The sequence below is a fragment of the Canis lupus genome, chromosome 30 (genome assembly GCF_011100685.1).
Source record: "Canis lupus familiaris isolate Mischka breed German Shepherd chromosome 30, alternate assembly UU_Cfam_GSD_1.0, whole genome shotgun sequence".
Lineage (NCBI taxonomy): Eukaryota > Metazoa > Chordata > Mammalia > Carnivora > Canidae > Canis > Canis lupus.
Window position 1 is genome coordinate 17,740,511 of NC_049251.1, and position 15,508 is coordinate 17,756,018.

General features: G+C 43.2%; 1 protein-coding gene across 2 annotated transcripts in view; it reads left to right on the forward strand.

Moving 5' to 3' along the window:
• The window catches only part of TMOD2 (tropomodulin 2), a 68,349-nt gene that overhangs the window by 22,921 nt on the left and 29,920 nt on the right, over window positions 1-15,508 (forward strand). For both annotated transcript variants that reach the window (XM_038580428.1, XM_038580429.1), the window contains exons 2-4: window positions 7,580-7,774; window positions 9,585-9,741; window positions 14,283-14,405. In XM_038580428.1, the coding sequence (XP_038436356.1) occupies window positions 7,649-7,774; window positions 9,585-9,741; window positions 14,283-14,405 (406 nt within the window). In that variant the 5' untranslated portion in view covers window positions 7,580-7,648. The remainder of the gene's footprint in view (window positions 1-7,579; window positions 7,775-9,584; window positions 9,742-14,282; window positions 14,406-15,508) is intronic.

A 15,508-nucleotide genomic window follows, 5' to 3' on the forward strand; every position in this document is an offset into this window, starting at 1 on the left:
GTAGTTGAAGCCCAATTCTCCCATCCCACCCCCCACTTCTCCCAGGGTGGTATATGTCCTTTCAATGAGCCATCCTTATTGTAGCTTTCCTAGAAATGCAGGTCTTGTGGCACTGTTTTGCCCACTTAAAAACTTGTCACTAGGTTTTTAAGAGTATTTTTTTTGTTTACTCTTGTAAAAATTAGTCTTTGGTTTGGACAGGGTTTAATAAATAGGGCTGCTTGTTTTGGCTTTGGCTCCAAGTCTTGGTGTGTAGGCAGGGCCAAAGACTGGGCACTTGGTGTGGTATCTGATTTTCCTCTCTCATACTGCATTCTCATACGAATTAGGTAGTGGAAAGAGAAGCATAGGAAGCTATACCCCTTGTTTTCCTTCATAGGGCCTGTGTCTTTGTGTCACAGAAGAGTTAGTGGAGGGCCCTGCCATTCTTCCTTCTGCTCGGGTCCTTACTGCTATTTTCTGTTTTCCTAACTGACTTAGTGTACATTCCCCCCTAGACTCCAGGAAGCCTTACTGGGCACTTGCTTCATTCCAGCATGTGCATTAGTATCTTATTGCATGTTGAGTGCTTGCCATGGGGCAGACTATGCCAGAGGTGAGGCTGCAGCAGTGCTTTGCAGACTTTCCACTGTGGCATCGCTATCAGGATGAGAGAACAAATGTGAACCCTTGTGGGGCCCTGGCGGGAGCTAAAGCAGGCCAGCCAGCCATGAGCCAGAAATCTGCAGTTTGACCTTAAAAGCTCTGTGAGTGCTGCATTCTTCTCCACAGTATATCTGTGTTTTTTTTTATTAAACAATAGTAACTGGCTCTCCCCCAAATCTTCAAGTCCAAGTTTTGCTCCAGGAAGATGCACTATTTTTTTCTCCTCTGGCTCTGACACTCACTTATTTATGCAACACATGCAATTTGTTTTAACAGGTACTGTTACATAGTATTAACATGTAACTACTTGCCAGGCTAAACTGTAAGCTTGGTTGGGGCACAGGATATCATTTGCTTTGTTGGCTGCTATTTTCCCAGCAGTATCTGGAAAGGATGAGCTTTCAGTAGATATTTGTTGAATGAATATACAAACCTGAGCTTGAGAAACCTAAGAATATAAAGAATTACGATGTTGTCCCTATGCTCTGGGAGTTCCTAGTATATATAGTTGGAGAGAAAACCTTACATGTAACAAACATGAAAAGACAGCAAGAGATGAACACCAAATTGGTGACATAGGCAATGTGAATTTAGGAAAAGGAGCAATATCGGTGGTCTTAGGTGGCCTCGGCAAGTTCCATGCCAGAGAGTAGAGCAGTGCATATAGTGGAATGAGCTCCTAGGCCAATGGGTCACTTCACCTCTCTGAGCTAATTTTCTTCATTTGTGTTTTTTGGATGCCTACTCTGGGTCAAGACTTGTGTTGGAAGCCAGGATTATAACAATGAATAAAACTGAGATAGTCCCCATCCTCACAGAGATTAGCAAGACAGAGATAAAACAAGCAATGGTAATAAAGTCAAGAGCTTTGATCAAGGTTATGACATGGGGGAAGGAAGTGCCCCAGACCTTGTCTGAACAAGGCCTCCCTGAGGAATTGAAGCTTACATGAGACCAGAAGACAAAGAAGACAGCATTCAACTGAGAAGGGTGGGGGTAACTAGCTCTATGAGCAGAGTGAGCAACATAAGGCATGATCCAGGGATTGGAAGAGGTCCAGGAGGCTGGAGCCAGGAGGAGATGGGGAGTGTGGTGCAGGATGAGGCTGATGAGGATGACAGGCCAGACTGTGAGTTTGATCCTTATCCTCAAGGCAAAGGGAGGCCACTGGAGAATTTTAAATAATATGGCAGAGTTGTCTAAAAAGATCACTTTGGCCATTTGTATGGAGAATGGATCGGAAGTGGGTAAGACTGGCTGTGGGGGTGCAGACAAGTTGAGGAGGTGGATTTTGACACATTTAGATAAGGACAGGATTTGGTGTTTGATGGGTGTGGAGGAGACATGGAAAAGAAGGTGTCAAGGATGGCTCCCTGGTTTCTTGGCACCAACTGGAAATTCCAGAGTAGGAGAGGCTTTTTGGGAGGACACATGATGAGAGTACCCAGAGGTGCCTGAGGCAGCCAAGTAAAGATGTTTGTTTGCCAGTTAGAAATATCTGGACCTGGCCCTCAGGAGCAAAGTCTGGGACAAATATATGGATTGGGGGGCTTTAACATATGGATCATAGTTAAAACTTTGGAGGTGGTGAGTTCCCCCAGGGAGAATTACAGGGTGAAAAGAGAAGTTCTGAAACAGGACTTTGAGGTGGAGGAAGTGGAATTGCCAAAAGACAGCAAGGTAAAGTGATGAAAGAAAAGCTGTCTATGTTGCTGGACTGGCTGATTTCTCAGGCCTCAGTCGGCTCTGACATTCTATGGTCCTGCAGAGCTGGGATTTGAGCCAGGTCTCCAAAGCAGAGCACATGGATAGGCCATGAGAATAGAGAAGGGCATTCCGAGGAATATTACTCTAGCAGCCAAAGCCCCAACAAGAAACAGAGGACACACTCAAACTGAATAATTTGAAGAAGTTTAAATAAAGAGGCTATTTACAAAGATGTAGGGTGGGTTTAGAGAATCCAGTAAGGCAGAAATCTGGCACTAGCCACAACAAAGACCCATCACCGCCCCCAGGCCTGAACCCCTGGGGAGAGCCGCCAAATATAAAGAGCTGCCTAAGAGATGTGGCCTTCTGGACCAACCTTCCTCTCTCCCTGCCCTCCAGTTTCTTGCCAGGGCCTCCTGCTGGCCAAACATAAGCCAGAGAGCAAGAGAGCCCCGATGCAGTATAAATACATTATATTCCTGAGCACAGAGCAAGGTGGAGAGCGGATGTAGAGTGGCAAACAGAAGATACCCAGAACAATTATCTTGAAAAATGGAAATATGTAGGTAAGAGAGTGTATTCGTTTCCTGTTGCTGCTGTTACAAATCCAGTGGCTTAAAACAACAAGGATTTATTGTGTTACAGTTTTGGAGGTTAGAAATCCAAACAGGTTTCACTGGGCTAACATCAAGGTGTTGGCAGGTTTGTACTCCTTTCTGAAAGCTCTAGATGAGAATCCATTTCCTTTTCTTTCCCAGCTTCTAGAGGCGGGTCACATTTCTTGGCTCTCAACCCCTTCCTCTCTCTTTAAAGCCAGCAATCACATCACCCTGACCCTCTGCTTCTGTCATCACATCTCCTCTGGCTCTTCTGCTTTCCTCTTTCATCTTTTAAGAGCCCTTGTGATTATATTGGACACACCCAGATAATCCAGGATAATCTCCCTATTTTAAGATCCTTGATTTAACCCACCTGGTCCCTTTTGCCATGTAAAGTAATATATTCCCAGGTCCTGAGGATTCGCATTTGAACATTTGTAGGGGGTCATTATTCTGCCGATCTCAGAGAGCCAATGAGCCTTTTCGGCTGGAGTAGAATAACTCCCTGGGAAAGTAATAAAGACAGAAAACAGAAAGTGCAAATTGAAGCCAAATTATGGAAGTTTTGGATGCTAGACTGTCTGAACTTCATTCTGTAGACAAGAGGGAGCCATTGTAAGCCCTTACCCAGAGAAGTGGCTTGTTAGCAGTATAAAGAAAGATGACCCGATTGTGGTGCTCTGGCAGCTTAGAGGGAAGAAGAAAAATCTTTCAAGATGCCATTAGAGTAGTTCAGGCCCAAAGGACAAAGGTCCAAAACAAGAGGGATGGGAAGGGGTGGTGTGAAAAGTTCTGTACATCTCCACAGGAGATGCTAACCAAGTGGCCATGGAAAGAAGAGAGAGAATCTAAGGGTGGTCTCAGTTTTTAAAGTGCATGACTGGTAGATTAATGGTATGATCTAGAAAATCAGGACAGCAAGTCAATTTCACAGGAGGATGTGAAATTAGGAGTATAGTTGTAGAATCCTGGACTAGAAATACAAATAGCTCTCAGGTACTACCGATTGTGAAACACGTCAATATTTATGTACCACTAAGGGAAAAAATGTTGCCAGCTAAAATATAATGCATGCTTTCTTTAAAAATAGTTTTCACTTTATTGAAAGAGCAGTTTTAGATTTACACAGACTCTTTTGAAATCTTTTAATTTACATACAACAAATTGCATTTGTTTAAAGTGTATAGTTTGCTAAGTTTTAATGTATGCATGCACCTGTGAAACCACTACAATCAAGGTAGTGAATTAATATATGTATAACTCAAAATTTTCTTCATGCCCTGTCATGATCCCTTCCTCTGCCCCTCCCTACTTCTCTTTCTTCCATCCCCATGCAACTACTAATATGCTTTCTGTCATATAAATTACATTCTCTAGGTGCCTGGGTGGCTCAGTCGGTTAAGCATCTGCCTTTGGTTCGGGTTGTGATCCCAGAATCCTGGGATCAAGTCCCGTGTCAGCCTCACTGCTCAGCAGGGAGTCTGCTTCTCCCTCTATCTTCCCCCCCAACCCCGTGCTCACTCTCTCTCATGCATTCTCTCTCAAATAAATAAATAAATAGTAAAATCTTTAAAAACATATATTACATTCTCTAGCATTTTAGATAGAGTCATACCATATGTATTCTTTTGGGTCTGGCTTCTTTCATTCAGTATAATTATTTTGATGTTCATCCATGTTGTTGTGTGTTTCAATACTTCATTCCTTTTTACTTCTGAATAGATTCCATTTTATGTATATACCATGATTTGTTTATTCATTTACCCACCAATGATCACTCAGTTTATTCACAGTGTTTGGCTATTTGAAATAAAGCTTCTATGAATAGATTTTTTAAATTATAGATCACCCTGGGGCATAAAGGGAAAATGCAAGTGAAAAGAATTGGTTAATATTCTTAAAAGTTCTTCACATTTAGAATGTAACTTTTTGAATCACTTTCTGATTCAGTCATTAATGTCTGTTTTTTCCCATGCAGTATCTCCTCTGTGCCAGAGTGGTAATTTTTTTTAAAAGCCTGTAAAAAGAACTAAAAGCCATTAATGCTAGGCTCTTAAGCCCACTCTGTAATTATGTAGAACTAGCTTAATGTGGATCTTCCTTTGGGAGCATTGCTAAACATGCCTGAGTTGCTACCTCTCTTACTCCCCTCCCCATTAGGCTTTAAAAGAGTGGTCCACCATTTTTTAAAGTCCCTTGGATTTTTTTTTTCCAAACCCCTGGCACTCACCCTTCTAGTTTTGAAGTTGGTGATTTTGATATTATGCCTTTGTAGGCAGTGTTGAGTACATCTTGACTGGTGCTGGGCCAACAGTAATCCTAGGATCATCAATTGTAAAACACACCTGAACTTCAGAATGTTAGATGTAGGAAACTGTGTAACTTCAAGTCCATTAAAAAGGATAGTTCAACCAGTTAATTTGATGAATAAGAGCCTGGCAGATTTAGATCTGTGCCCAGGGTCACATGATAAAGTAGTGGTATCTGAGACCAAAACAAAGTGCCTATGATCTAATTGGTCTCTGACTATAATGGGATGGTTTTGGGGGGAGAGTTTTGTTTGTTCATTTTACTGTACTAATAGCAATGGAAGCTTGAAAGAAAGCTGGCTAATGGGAAAGAGAGTTGTTATACATGGAAAAGACAGCCAAATAGAAAACCACAAACGTGAATGTGGTGAGCAGTTGAATTAGTAAGAGAGGGAAGCAACATTCTAATAACCCGTCAGTGGCTCATGTTCAACTGATCTCTTCCCAAACCGTTCTTCCCATTCTTCATTCTTACATTTTGAATTATTTATTTTTTTTTTTTTAAAGATTTTATTTGACAGAGAGCAAGCAAGCACAAGCAGAGGAAGAGACAGGCAGCACTGGCAGAGGGAGAGGGAGAAACGGGCTCTCCATGGAGTAGGGATCCTGACTTGGGGCTTGATCCCAGGACACTGGGATCATGACCTGAGCTGAAGGCAGACACTTAACTGGCTGAGCCACCCAGGAGCCCCTTGAATTACTTTACGTAAAAACTCAGTGTTTCTCAGATGATTCTTCTGCTTTAAAAATTTGTGGTGGCTCCCTATCTCCAAGAGAATAAAGCGCAGGTTCCTTGGCAGGGCTTATAGGGAAGGCGCTGCACACATGTCCCTTTCTTGCCTTTAGTTCTTTCCTCGCCCTGTAGCATACCAACCATTCACCAGCACACCATCAGACACCTTCTTATCTTTGTGCCTTTGTTTATGCTGTTCCCTTTTCCTGGAATAACCCTTCCCCACCCACATCTGCCTATGATCTCTTCCTTCAAGGCTCAAAGGGAACCTCTTTTTTAGTTTCCCCTCAAGCCTCCCCCTTACCTAGTGATTACTTCCTCATATGTTTTTAAACCTATTTTACACTTTACTTTTGTTATAGCATTATCGTGTAGTATTTTCTCTACTTGTGTGTCTCGGTGAGCTGTGCTCTTCTTGAAGAAGGAGTCACGTCTTGTTTATCTTTGTATTACTGCTTTTAGATGAGTGCCTGGCAAATAGTAGGTATGCAACAAATATTAATTGCCTTGAAAGATCTGATTGAGTTTAGTACCGCCTAAGGAGAAACACAGTCAGCTAAGTACCTTGCTATTTCCTAATTGCAACATTATCTTTCTAGAGGAGAGATGGAAAATCCTCTGCAAGAAAGATGGGATTGCATAAGAATTTCATTTTGAGCGGAAGTCTAGGAGTGAGGTGGTATGAAGGAAGTATAACGAACTAGGCAGCATGACTAAGGAAAGGAAAAGGAAAAAAGCATGACCAAGGAAACAAAAAGGAGGGGCACCTGGGGCTCAGCGATTGAGCATCTGCCTTTGGCCCAGGGTGTGATTGGGCTCCCTGCATGGAGCCTGCTTCTCCCTCTCTCTGCCTGTGTCTCTGCTTCTCCCTCTGCCTGTGTCTCTGCCTCTCTCTCTGTGTGTCTCTCATGAATAAATAAAATCTTAAAAAAAAAAAAAAAAGAATTGGGGCTAGAAAGAAAACAGGAGATGAGGGGGGAAAAAAAAGAGAAGAGGAACGTGGAGAGTACATAGTCAGGATTTTAGAATCTTGGATTAATTGCAGGGCGTTAGTGGACAACGCTTTCTCACACAGACGTTCCAAACTCTCTTTCCTGAATGAACCCCATTTTGTATTCTTCACATCACTCTCTCCCTGAAGACACAAATGTGCTTCTTACAGCTGCCTTACAATTAGTTCATTGTTTTTCACTATTTTCTATGGAAAACTGGAGGAGGCAGAGTAGTGTGGTGGAAAGGCACCCACTATGCTGGGAGTCAGGAGACCCTAGCACATCCCAGCTCTGGAGCCTCGGGCAAGGCACTCAGCCACCTTTGCCTAAAAGTTTTATCTGTAAAGTGGCATATTAGTATCTACCCAGGCTTCCTCTCTGGGTTGTTTGTAAAGACCTAAATAGGTGAAAGAATGCATATGCAAACACCTTCTAAGCTGTCAACAGGGTTTTGCTCTGCCATTGGAGGTGATCTTACCATTTCGTTGAATTATTCGTCCAATAAGGACTCCATTGGCAGATAGCAGAGCCTGGTCTCCTGTTAATAAGTCCTGGTTGCAGAATAAGATAACAGTGTTTCTTTCTTTTTGGTAGTATTCTGAGGTCTCAGGAAGCTGGCCTGCTTAAATGTTCAAGACCCATGAGAAGGGCAAATAAGAAGCCATGGCACTCCCTTTTCAAAAAGAGCTGGAGAAATACAAGAACATTGATGAAGATGAGCTGCTTGGCAAACTCTCAGAAGAGGAACTGAAACAGTTGGAAAATGTTCTTGATGACCTAGATCCCAAGGTTAGTGACCTGGAACTGAAGCCGAGTGGTTAATGGTAGTATGGGATAAATGGTGTGGCTTGCTCCTTAAACAATAGTTTAGAAATCCCTTACTCCAAATACAAATTCTGTGTCCTTCCCCTGATTGGTTCTGGCTCACTTACTCTGACAAATTCATAAAGAACCTTAGCAGCCACATCTATATAATATAATATATAATAAGCCATAATTTAACATGGTAAATGTATTTTTTAATTTAATGTCAATGGTAATGATTTACTACCATTAATAATGGTAATGATTAATGACCAATTTAATGTCAGTGGTAAAAGATTTTCCATTGTTTGAGAAAGGACTGGTCTGACTTAGGAAAGAAGAGGGGGAAGAGGAAAAGGGAAAAAAAAAAAACCAGATTTCTTCTGTGAGGTCATACACTCCACTGGGCACAGAGCCCTTGGGGTAAATTATATTATTCCCATTTCATAAATGAGGGGACATACAGAAGATCTCATTACTAGTAAACATTGGAGATGGTATTTAAACCAGGCCTTTAGGGACGCCTGGGTGGCTCAGCGGTTGAGGGTCTGCCTTTGGCCCAGGGCGTGATCCTGGAGTCCCGGGATCAAGTCCCACATCGGGCTCCCTGCATGGAGCCTGCTTCTCCCTCTGCCTATGTCTTTGCCTCTCTCTTTTTCTGTCTCTCATGAATAAATGGAAAAAAATCTAAAAAATAAATAAGAAGATAAATAAAAAATAAAATAAAATAGGCCTTTAAACCCTAAAGACAGATTTTTTAATCTCATTTTTTTAAAAAATGCATAAATAACTTGAAATATTTGGTGATCTCACAACAGATTTGAATTATTATAACAATAATATGTAAATTTAAGTGGAGATTCTAGTATTTTTGTGAGTTCTTGAAAAGCAAAGAAGTTTGTTACAGTGTTTGTTTAGCAGGTATTTTCTTTAGCACTGATAGTGTTACCTTAAAATTAGAATCAGAGGCATCCAAAATAGTGATTTTACTATAAATAAAAATCATTTATATTTATATTACTAAAAAGTTTTTATAATTACATTACTAAAAATTATTTATGTGATATCCAATATGCCAGACACTTAGGATATTTTATCTACTTTTTTTTTTTTAATTCATGAGAGACACAGAAAGAGAGAGGCAGAGACACAGACAGAGGGAGAGCAGGCTCCATGTAGGGAGCCCAACGTGGGACTCGATTCCGGGACTCCAGGATCCTGCCCTGGGCCCAAAGGCAGACGCTCAACCACTGAGCCACCCAGGCGTCCCTATTTTATCCACTTTTTAAAACGTTTTTATTTTTGAAACTTAAGGAAGGGATCACTAAAGCTTAAGTAGGTATCCGCATCTACCCTAATATTTGCTTACATGCTTGGATGTTCTCCTAGGAGAGAGGCCAGAAATGGTGGTTCCTTGTTAGTCTCTGTATAGCTGCTTGGGAGCACCTCAGGTGCAGACCTGACCAAACCTAAATGTGATCTATGAGGAGGGAGGCCATGAAAGGTGACTGGCTTTTAGCTACCACATTCTGGAATGCAGCTGCAGAAGGCTCAGAGGCTGCTCTAGCCATCTGTGCTCTGCCTGTGCTCGTTGGGAGCCTTCCTCTCAGCATAGGATGTTAGAGCAAATAGGGCCTCGGAGACATGCCAGAGACCCCAGCTCTCAGTGTACACCTCTGCCTCTGCACAGGTCTCCTTCTCCTTGCCTCCCCAGTATACAGCAGGGCGGGGTTGGGGAGAAACAGAATCAGTAAGACAAACACCTTCCTTCCTGCTCACACCTCTGTCTCATCAGAGCGCACTGCTGCCAGCTGGATTCCGACAGAAAGACCAGACCCAGAAAGCAGCCACTGGCCCGTTTGATCGCGAGCACCTCCTCATGTACCTGGAGAAAGAGGCCTTGGAACAGAAAGACAGGGAAGACTTTGTGCCCTTCACTGGAGAAAAGAAAGGTAAGGGGCACAGATGTCACATTCTGGGACGAAGGTACTCCTCATACCTTGTCATGGGAGAGTCTAGCAAGGTACCTGACCTGAAAGTGGGAAATAAGCCCAGAACTGGATTTGTGGTTAAAAAGAATCATGGCTGGTAGAGATATGTCAGTATACATTTGTCCAAACCTATGGAATGTGTCCCACCAAGAGTGGACCCTAATGTAAATTCTGGACTTTGGATAATAGTGAAGTCAGTGTAGGTCCATCAGTTATAACAAACAGTACCATTCCACTGTAGGATGTTGCTGGGGGAGGGGGTTGTAAGCATGGGACAAGGAGTATATGGGAACTCTCTGTACTGTCCTCTATGGTCCTAAAACTCCAAAATAAAATAAATAAATAAATAAATAAATAAAGTTTAATAATAAAAAAATTACAGCAGAATGTATAAGCTAATTAAATGAATACTTAGAGGGTAGAGGCACTCAAATTAGTCCTATGAAAAACATCTTAAGCCCCAAAGAACATTTTGGCAGTGTGAGGTAGTGTCATGCCTGAAAGAAGACCCTAGGGATATTGGTGTGTTTCTCTTAGCCTAGGGCTTTACCAGCAGCAGACGTCCCTCAGGGCCTTTCTATTCCATTTCTGGGATTGCTGTGGCACCAGAACTCTAGCCTAAGATGTTACCCTTAGAGACTTAGAGACGAGAGCAGTCAACCATTCCCTCATCCCGCATTTACCAAGCACCCATTCTGTGCAGAACCATGTGACAGGTGCTGGCACCACAGTCAATAGGACCCTACCTTGGCCTCAAGGAGCTTGTGGTTTGGTGAGAGAAGCACTGTGACAGTCCTGGAGAGGCTCTGAGGAGCAAGGGGATGTTCCTCCATGCCAGGACTGAGCTCAGAACCAAGGCAATGAAAAGCCTCCTCCTCAGCTCCCAACCCCGGGCTCCAACAGCCTGTGTGGTTTCCTTAGCTACAGCCAAGGACTCGGGGCCCACAGGTACTAATGGAATCATCAATAACCTCATGGCAACTACAGTCTTTTTAAAATGCAAATCAGACCATGTCTCTTCCATGATTAAAGTCTCACATCTTCACTGTGGTCCTCATCACTCGGGAGAGCTCACCTTGCCCACCTGTCTGATCACCGTACCTCTTTCCCTTGCCAAGCCTCAGCCACACTGTCTGTGTTCAATTCTCCAAACCTGCCAAATTCTTTTCCCATCCCAGGGTCTTTTCATAATCTCTTTCTTCTGACCCACATCCCCATTTTTCACATTCTAAAAGTCTCAGTTTGCTTAAATGTCAGGGCCTCTGGCTTTCCCTGACCCTCTTCTAAAATAGATCCCTTCTTTCTGCCATGACACTAATTTATTGCTTTCAAAGCACTGTGTGCATCATTTTGTTGATTTACTCTGGGTTTTGTGTGTTTCCTACCTTAGATGAGATCTTCACAGTGGGACTGTGTCTCTCTTGCATCCCAGCATAGAAACTGGCACAGGGGAGGCACTTGATAAATACAGGTTCGAATGAGTGCCATCTGGGAGCTTCTGTATGGGACCACAGGTAGTAGGAGCACCACTCCTCAGTTGGCACGAGTCAGAGTGCTGCTGCCTTCTCTTCCTTGACATCTGGCTCTCCTCTGAATCATGCACATTTGATGGATCGTGCACCACTAATCACATCAATTTATTAAGAAAGTTAGACAGTGACAAATTGGGCAAATAACTAAGGATTGCCATAGAAATACAGAGCTATTTCTATGGCAGCATAGCTGCTGTCGTATTAATTTCATTGTGAAAGAAAAATTACAATGTCAAATCTTCAACAAAATCCCAGTTAACATCCAATATTAGGGTAGTGACAGAATAATAAGAGGAAAGCTATCGTTTCTTCTCAGATAGAGGTCTGAGGAGCAGCAGTTGTAAATGATCTCTCCATCCACATTAATCTACAGGTGATTCACAGGGGAGTTAGGAGTCCAGGAGTAGTTTGAGTAGTAAATGGGGATGCGAAAGGGGTACACAGTTGCCCAGTGTAGCTTTGGAGAGGGTTGGAAAGCAACACAGTTGGGCGAAATGAGCAGAGAGCAAGTTTTCCAAACAGAGTGGAGGGAACAGAGTAGAGCCTGCAGGGCCCCTGGAAGGACCATTGGGTAACCTGGAAGCAGTGGAGGCTGTCATAAAGGCCTCAGGGGAAGGGTTGTATAACCTCCGTTCTGAAGGCTGTGTGCTCTGGGCCCTTGGGTTCCTGGGCCATGTTTCACTCTCTGCAGTAGCTTTACCCATTTAGAACTTGTTTGGTTGCCCCCTCCCCACGTGGAATGGATGTGCGGCGGCAGTTGTCCTAAATTTTGACAGCTGTGGGCCACCTATGCACATGGTGTTTAGGGTAATCCTAAACATTACCAGGAGGGAGGAATGTAGAAACCTCTTTGACTCTAGAGCCAATAGAATCTGAGCCACAAAGAAAATGCTTCAGGCTGCAGATACTATGAAAAATAAGTCCAGGCTGAACCCCAGTATCTGAAATGTTATTGATTGGTTATTTTCTTCTCTCATATTCCGTCTTCTGGCCATTCTCCTTGTATTTTGCATCATTCTCCAGTGTATTTTCCTTCTTTCTGGGAAATGTGGCAGCTTTTGTGATGCTGAGGCAGGAAGCAGGCTGATGGTCAGTGGTGGAGACCTTGTAGCCAGGATACCCCAGACTGCCTACAAGCAGTGGTGTCTCTCTAGGGTGCCCAGCTCTGCCTGGTCCCTGATTACATATCCAGCCATTTGAAGATCTGGTCAACTGTCAGGAAGTCTGCAGCCCTGCAACCAAGGACATCTCTTGGAGAGGAATTCTAAAGGAGAATTACTGACTTTGGATTTGACTCTTACCATTCCAATGGTAATGAAGAAGGGCTGGCTAGCCAGAGAGACCTGGAAACAGTGTTGGTCTCCATTGGCTGAAGCTGGAGCCAGCTCTCTGTTCTACCCAAGGTGACAAAGAAAGGAAGGCAGAGGAAGGGCAAGTATTTAGGGAATTCCAAAGATCAAATTGGAGGAGACCAATTTCAAAGATTATGCCAAGAAGTGAGAGCAGCTCCAGAGAAGAAATCAAGAGTTAAAAGCTGGAAGGAAAAAAAAAAAAAAAAAAAAGCTGGAAGGAATTGGAAAAGAGCGTAAGTAGGTCTGCAGTATTGCTATGGCAGCTCTGGAGTGTCCTGGGTTTCCCCTATGAGTCATTGAATCTGTGAGATGTGGGTGCGTTGACCTAGCTAAAATTTTTTTTTTTCCTAGCTAAAAATTAAGAGCAAATAACATGCCATCCTCTCAGCAATGTAATCTTTAGTTCAGAGGTTGGGGCTGAGGAGGTAGGGCACAGATATCAGCATATTCAGAAGTGAGTTAGGGGCAAAATAAATGGAATCTGACTGACAGGATGAGGCTGGAGATGATGGCAGGGTATGCACATATGGGAAGCACAGAGCACGTTGCTGCTCACAGACCTCCACAATTTCTAAGCATGTCAATCCTGATTTCTCCTTTTAAATCTGACTTCCTTTGGTATGCTCTAGAGAGGTAGCTGTGTCCACAGGTTACTACACTACTCCAAGTGATCCCAGATATAGCATCCCAGTGGTCTACAGTCTCAATCTAAGGGGAAAAACTCTGGGAGAGCACTAGTTTGTCCCTCAAGAACCCCTGGGGCTGTTTGAATGATCTCCCTCCAATATTTACAGGGTCTGAGGCAAGAACACAAATAGAAGCCCATGTGCCATCTTTTATAAGTATTTAAAAGCTAATGAACTGGTAAAATATGTTCTGTCCTCCTACAGATAGACCTAGAAGCCCAGGGTTCTTGGGCTTCCAAAAGTTCCGTGCTAGCATATGGGTCTGTCCTATATCCTAGGGCTTTACACATATTTGACACCCACCCTACATATCTGAGCTTCATCATATAAACCCACAAATGACCTCCCCTTGGCCTGGGGGTGCCCACTCCAGCAGTGTGACATGCCTTCAGGAGGATGAACATGGGGCAGGGAGTCATGTAGGCCCTAGAAGCAAGTTCTGAGTTCTTTGAGCAGGGAATTCCATGGTCTTAGATGCCTGGAACATGGCCTAGCAGGTGGCCTGGTTTCTGGATAGGAATGTCCCTTTGGCCCCATGACTCCTCCCTTGACATGGGGAGGAGGGAGATTGCAGGAGAGTAGGACCAGAGTGAGCCCTGTAAAGTGTGGGGCACATGGCAGGACCTTTCTTGCCCGGGTCTAAGGGCGATTGATGGTAGAGAGGTAGAAACCACCATTTCCTTCTCTGTTTAAGAACTGTAGTCTCCTCAGATCTCAGCTCTGCAGAACACAGGATTCCTCTTCTGACACTCTTTCCCTCCAATAGTGGATTACTGATACTGCCATCATTCCAGCAATGAAGGAATCCCATGGGTGTGCCATGGCTTAATGATTCGCCTCTTAGTGGCCAGAGATGCGTGGTCTGGTCAGTACTTTTACCCTACCCTGGTCAGCAGTACACAAATAGTTTTTGTTTTCCTTTTGATTTAAAGGGAGAGTCTTCATCCCCAAAGAAAAGCCCGTAGAAACTCATAAAGAAGAAAAAGTGACCCTTGATCCAGAACTGGAAGAAGCTTTGGCCAGTGCCTCTGACACCGAACTCTACGATCTTGCAGGTTAGTCCTCAGTTCTTGGGGTGGCTCAGTCAGTTAATTGTCTGCTTTTGGCTCCGATCATGATCCCAGGGTTCTGGGATGGAGTCCCACATGGTTAGGCTTCTTGCTTAGCAGGGGTTGGGGTCTGCTTCTCCCTCTCCCTCTGCCACTCCACTCCCCCTGTTTATACTCTCTCACAAGTGCTTTCTCTCTCCCGAGTAAATAAATAAAATCTTAAAAAAAATAGTCCTCAGCTCTGGGAAACTTTCCTGTCTGGCTCTGTGACCTCTAGGCACACACTGGCATGCATGGCAGCAGCCTTTGAGTTTCTCAGTAACTACTGCTAAATACTGCAATACCAGATTGACTTCAGCTATTACGTAGCTATAAGACTTGATGCAAGTGACTTCATCTCTCTGAGCAAATCTTATTTTGCTGTGTCTCAGCTATAAAATGTAAATTCTTATCTTAGCTATAAAATGCCCCAATAATACCCATCCTACAAAATACAAGAGTTTGTGAAACCAAAGAGAAGAAATCTAAAGGAGTGTTGAGAACTTAAGCAATGAAATAATAGCCCTTACTCTAAGGAGCTTTCACATTTGGCATTTTATCACATTTTATCATCAGAAAGTATCCATGAACTTCTTGGTCTTCCTCACAGTCACAATTCCATTTTGATTGCCACTAAGAGGTCTGTCAGCCTAGCCATGAAGCAGGAGTGACTTACCATTGCATCCACAAAGTAATTAAAGCCATTCAGCCCAATCTCTCCTCTTTTTCTAGTTTTCTTAACAATAGCAACAAAATAATATTTGATGGTGTGATTTGAATTGGTTATATATAGATGGACAAAACATAAATGGGTAGTCAAGATGGGGGTAGATTAGGGGCCAGCAAACTGTATCTTGCCTCCTGTTTCTGTAAATAAACTTTTATTGGAACAGAGCAACAATAACCAAAGAATATGTCATGAAAGTTATAAGTTTCTCACCCTAATCAAGTCCTCTCCCATTTCTACTATATCCTACAAGAAAGGTTCCATGAATATACCAGCATATTTGTGCATTAATGGAATGTGGTTTTTTTTCCAAGTGGAATGTAAATTTGGATTATTAGAGTTA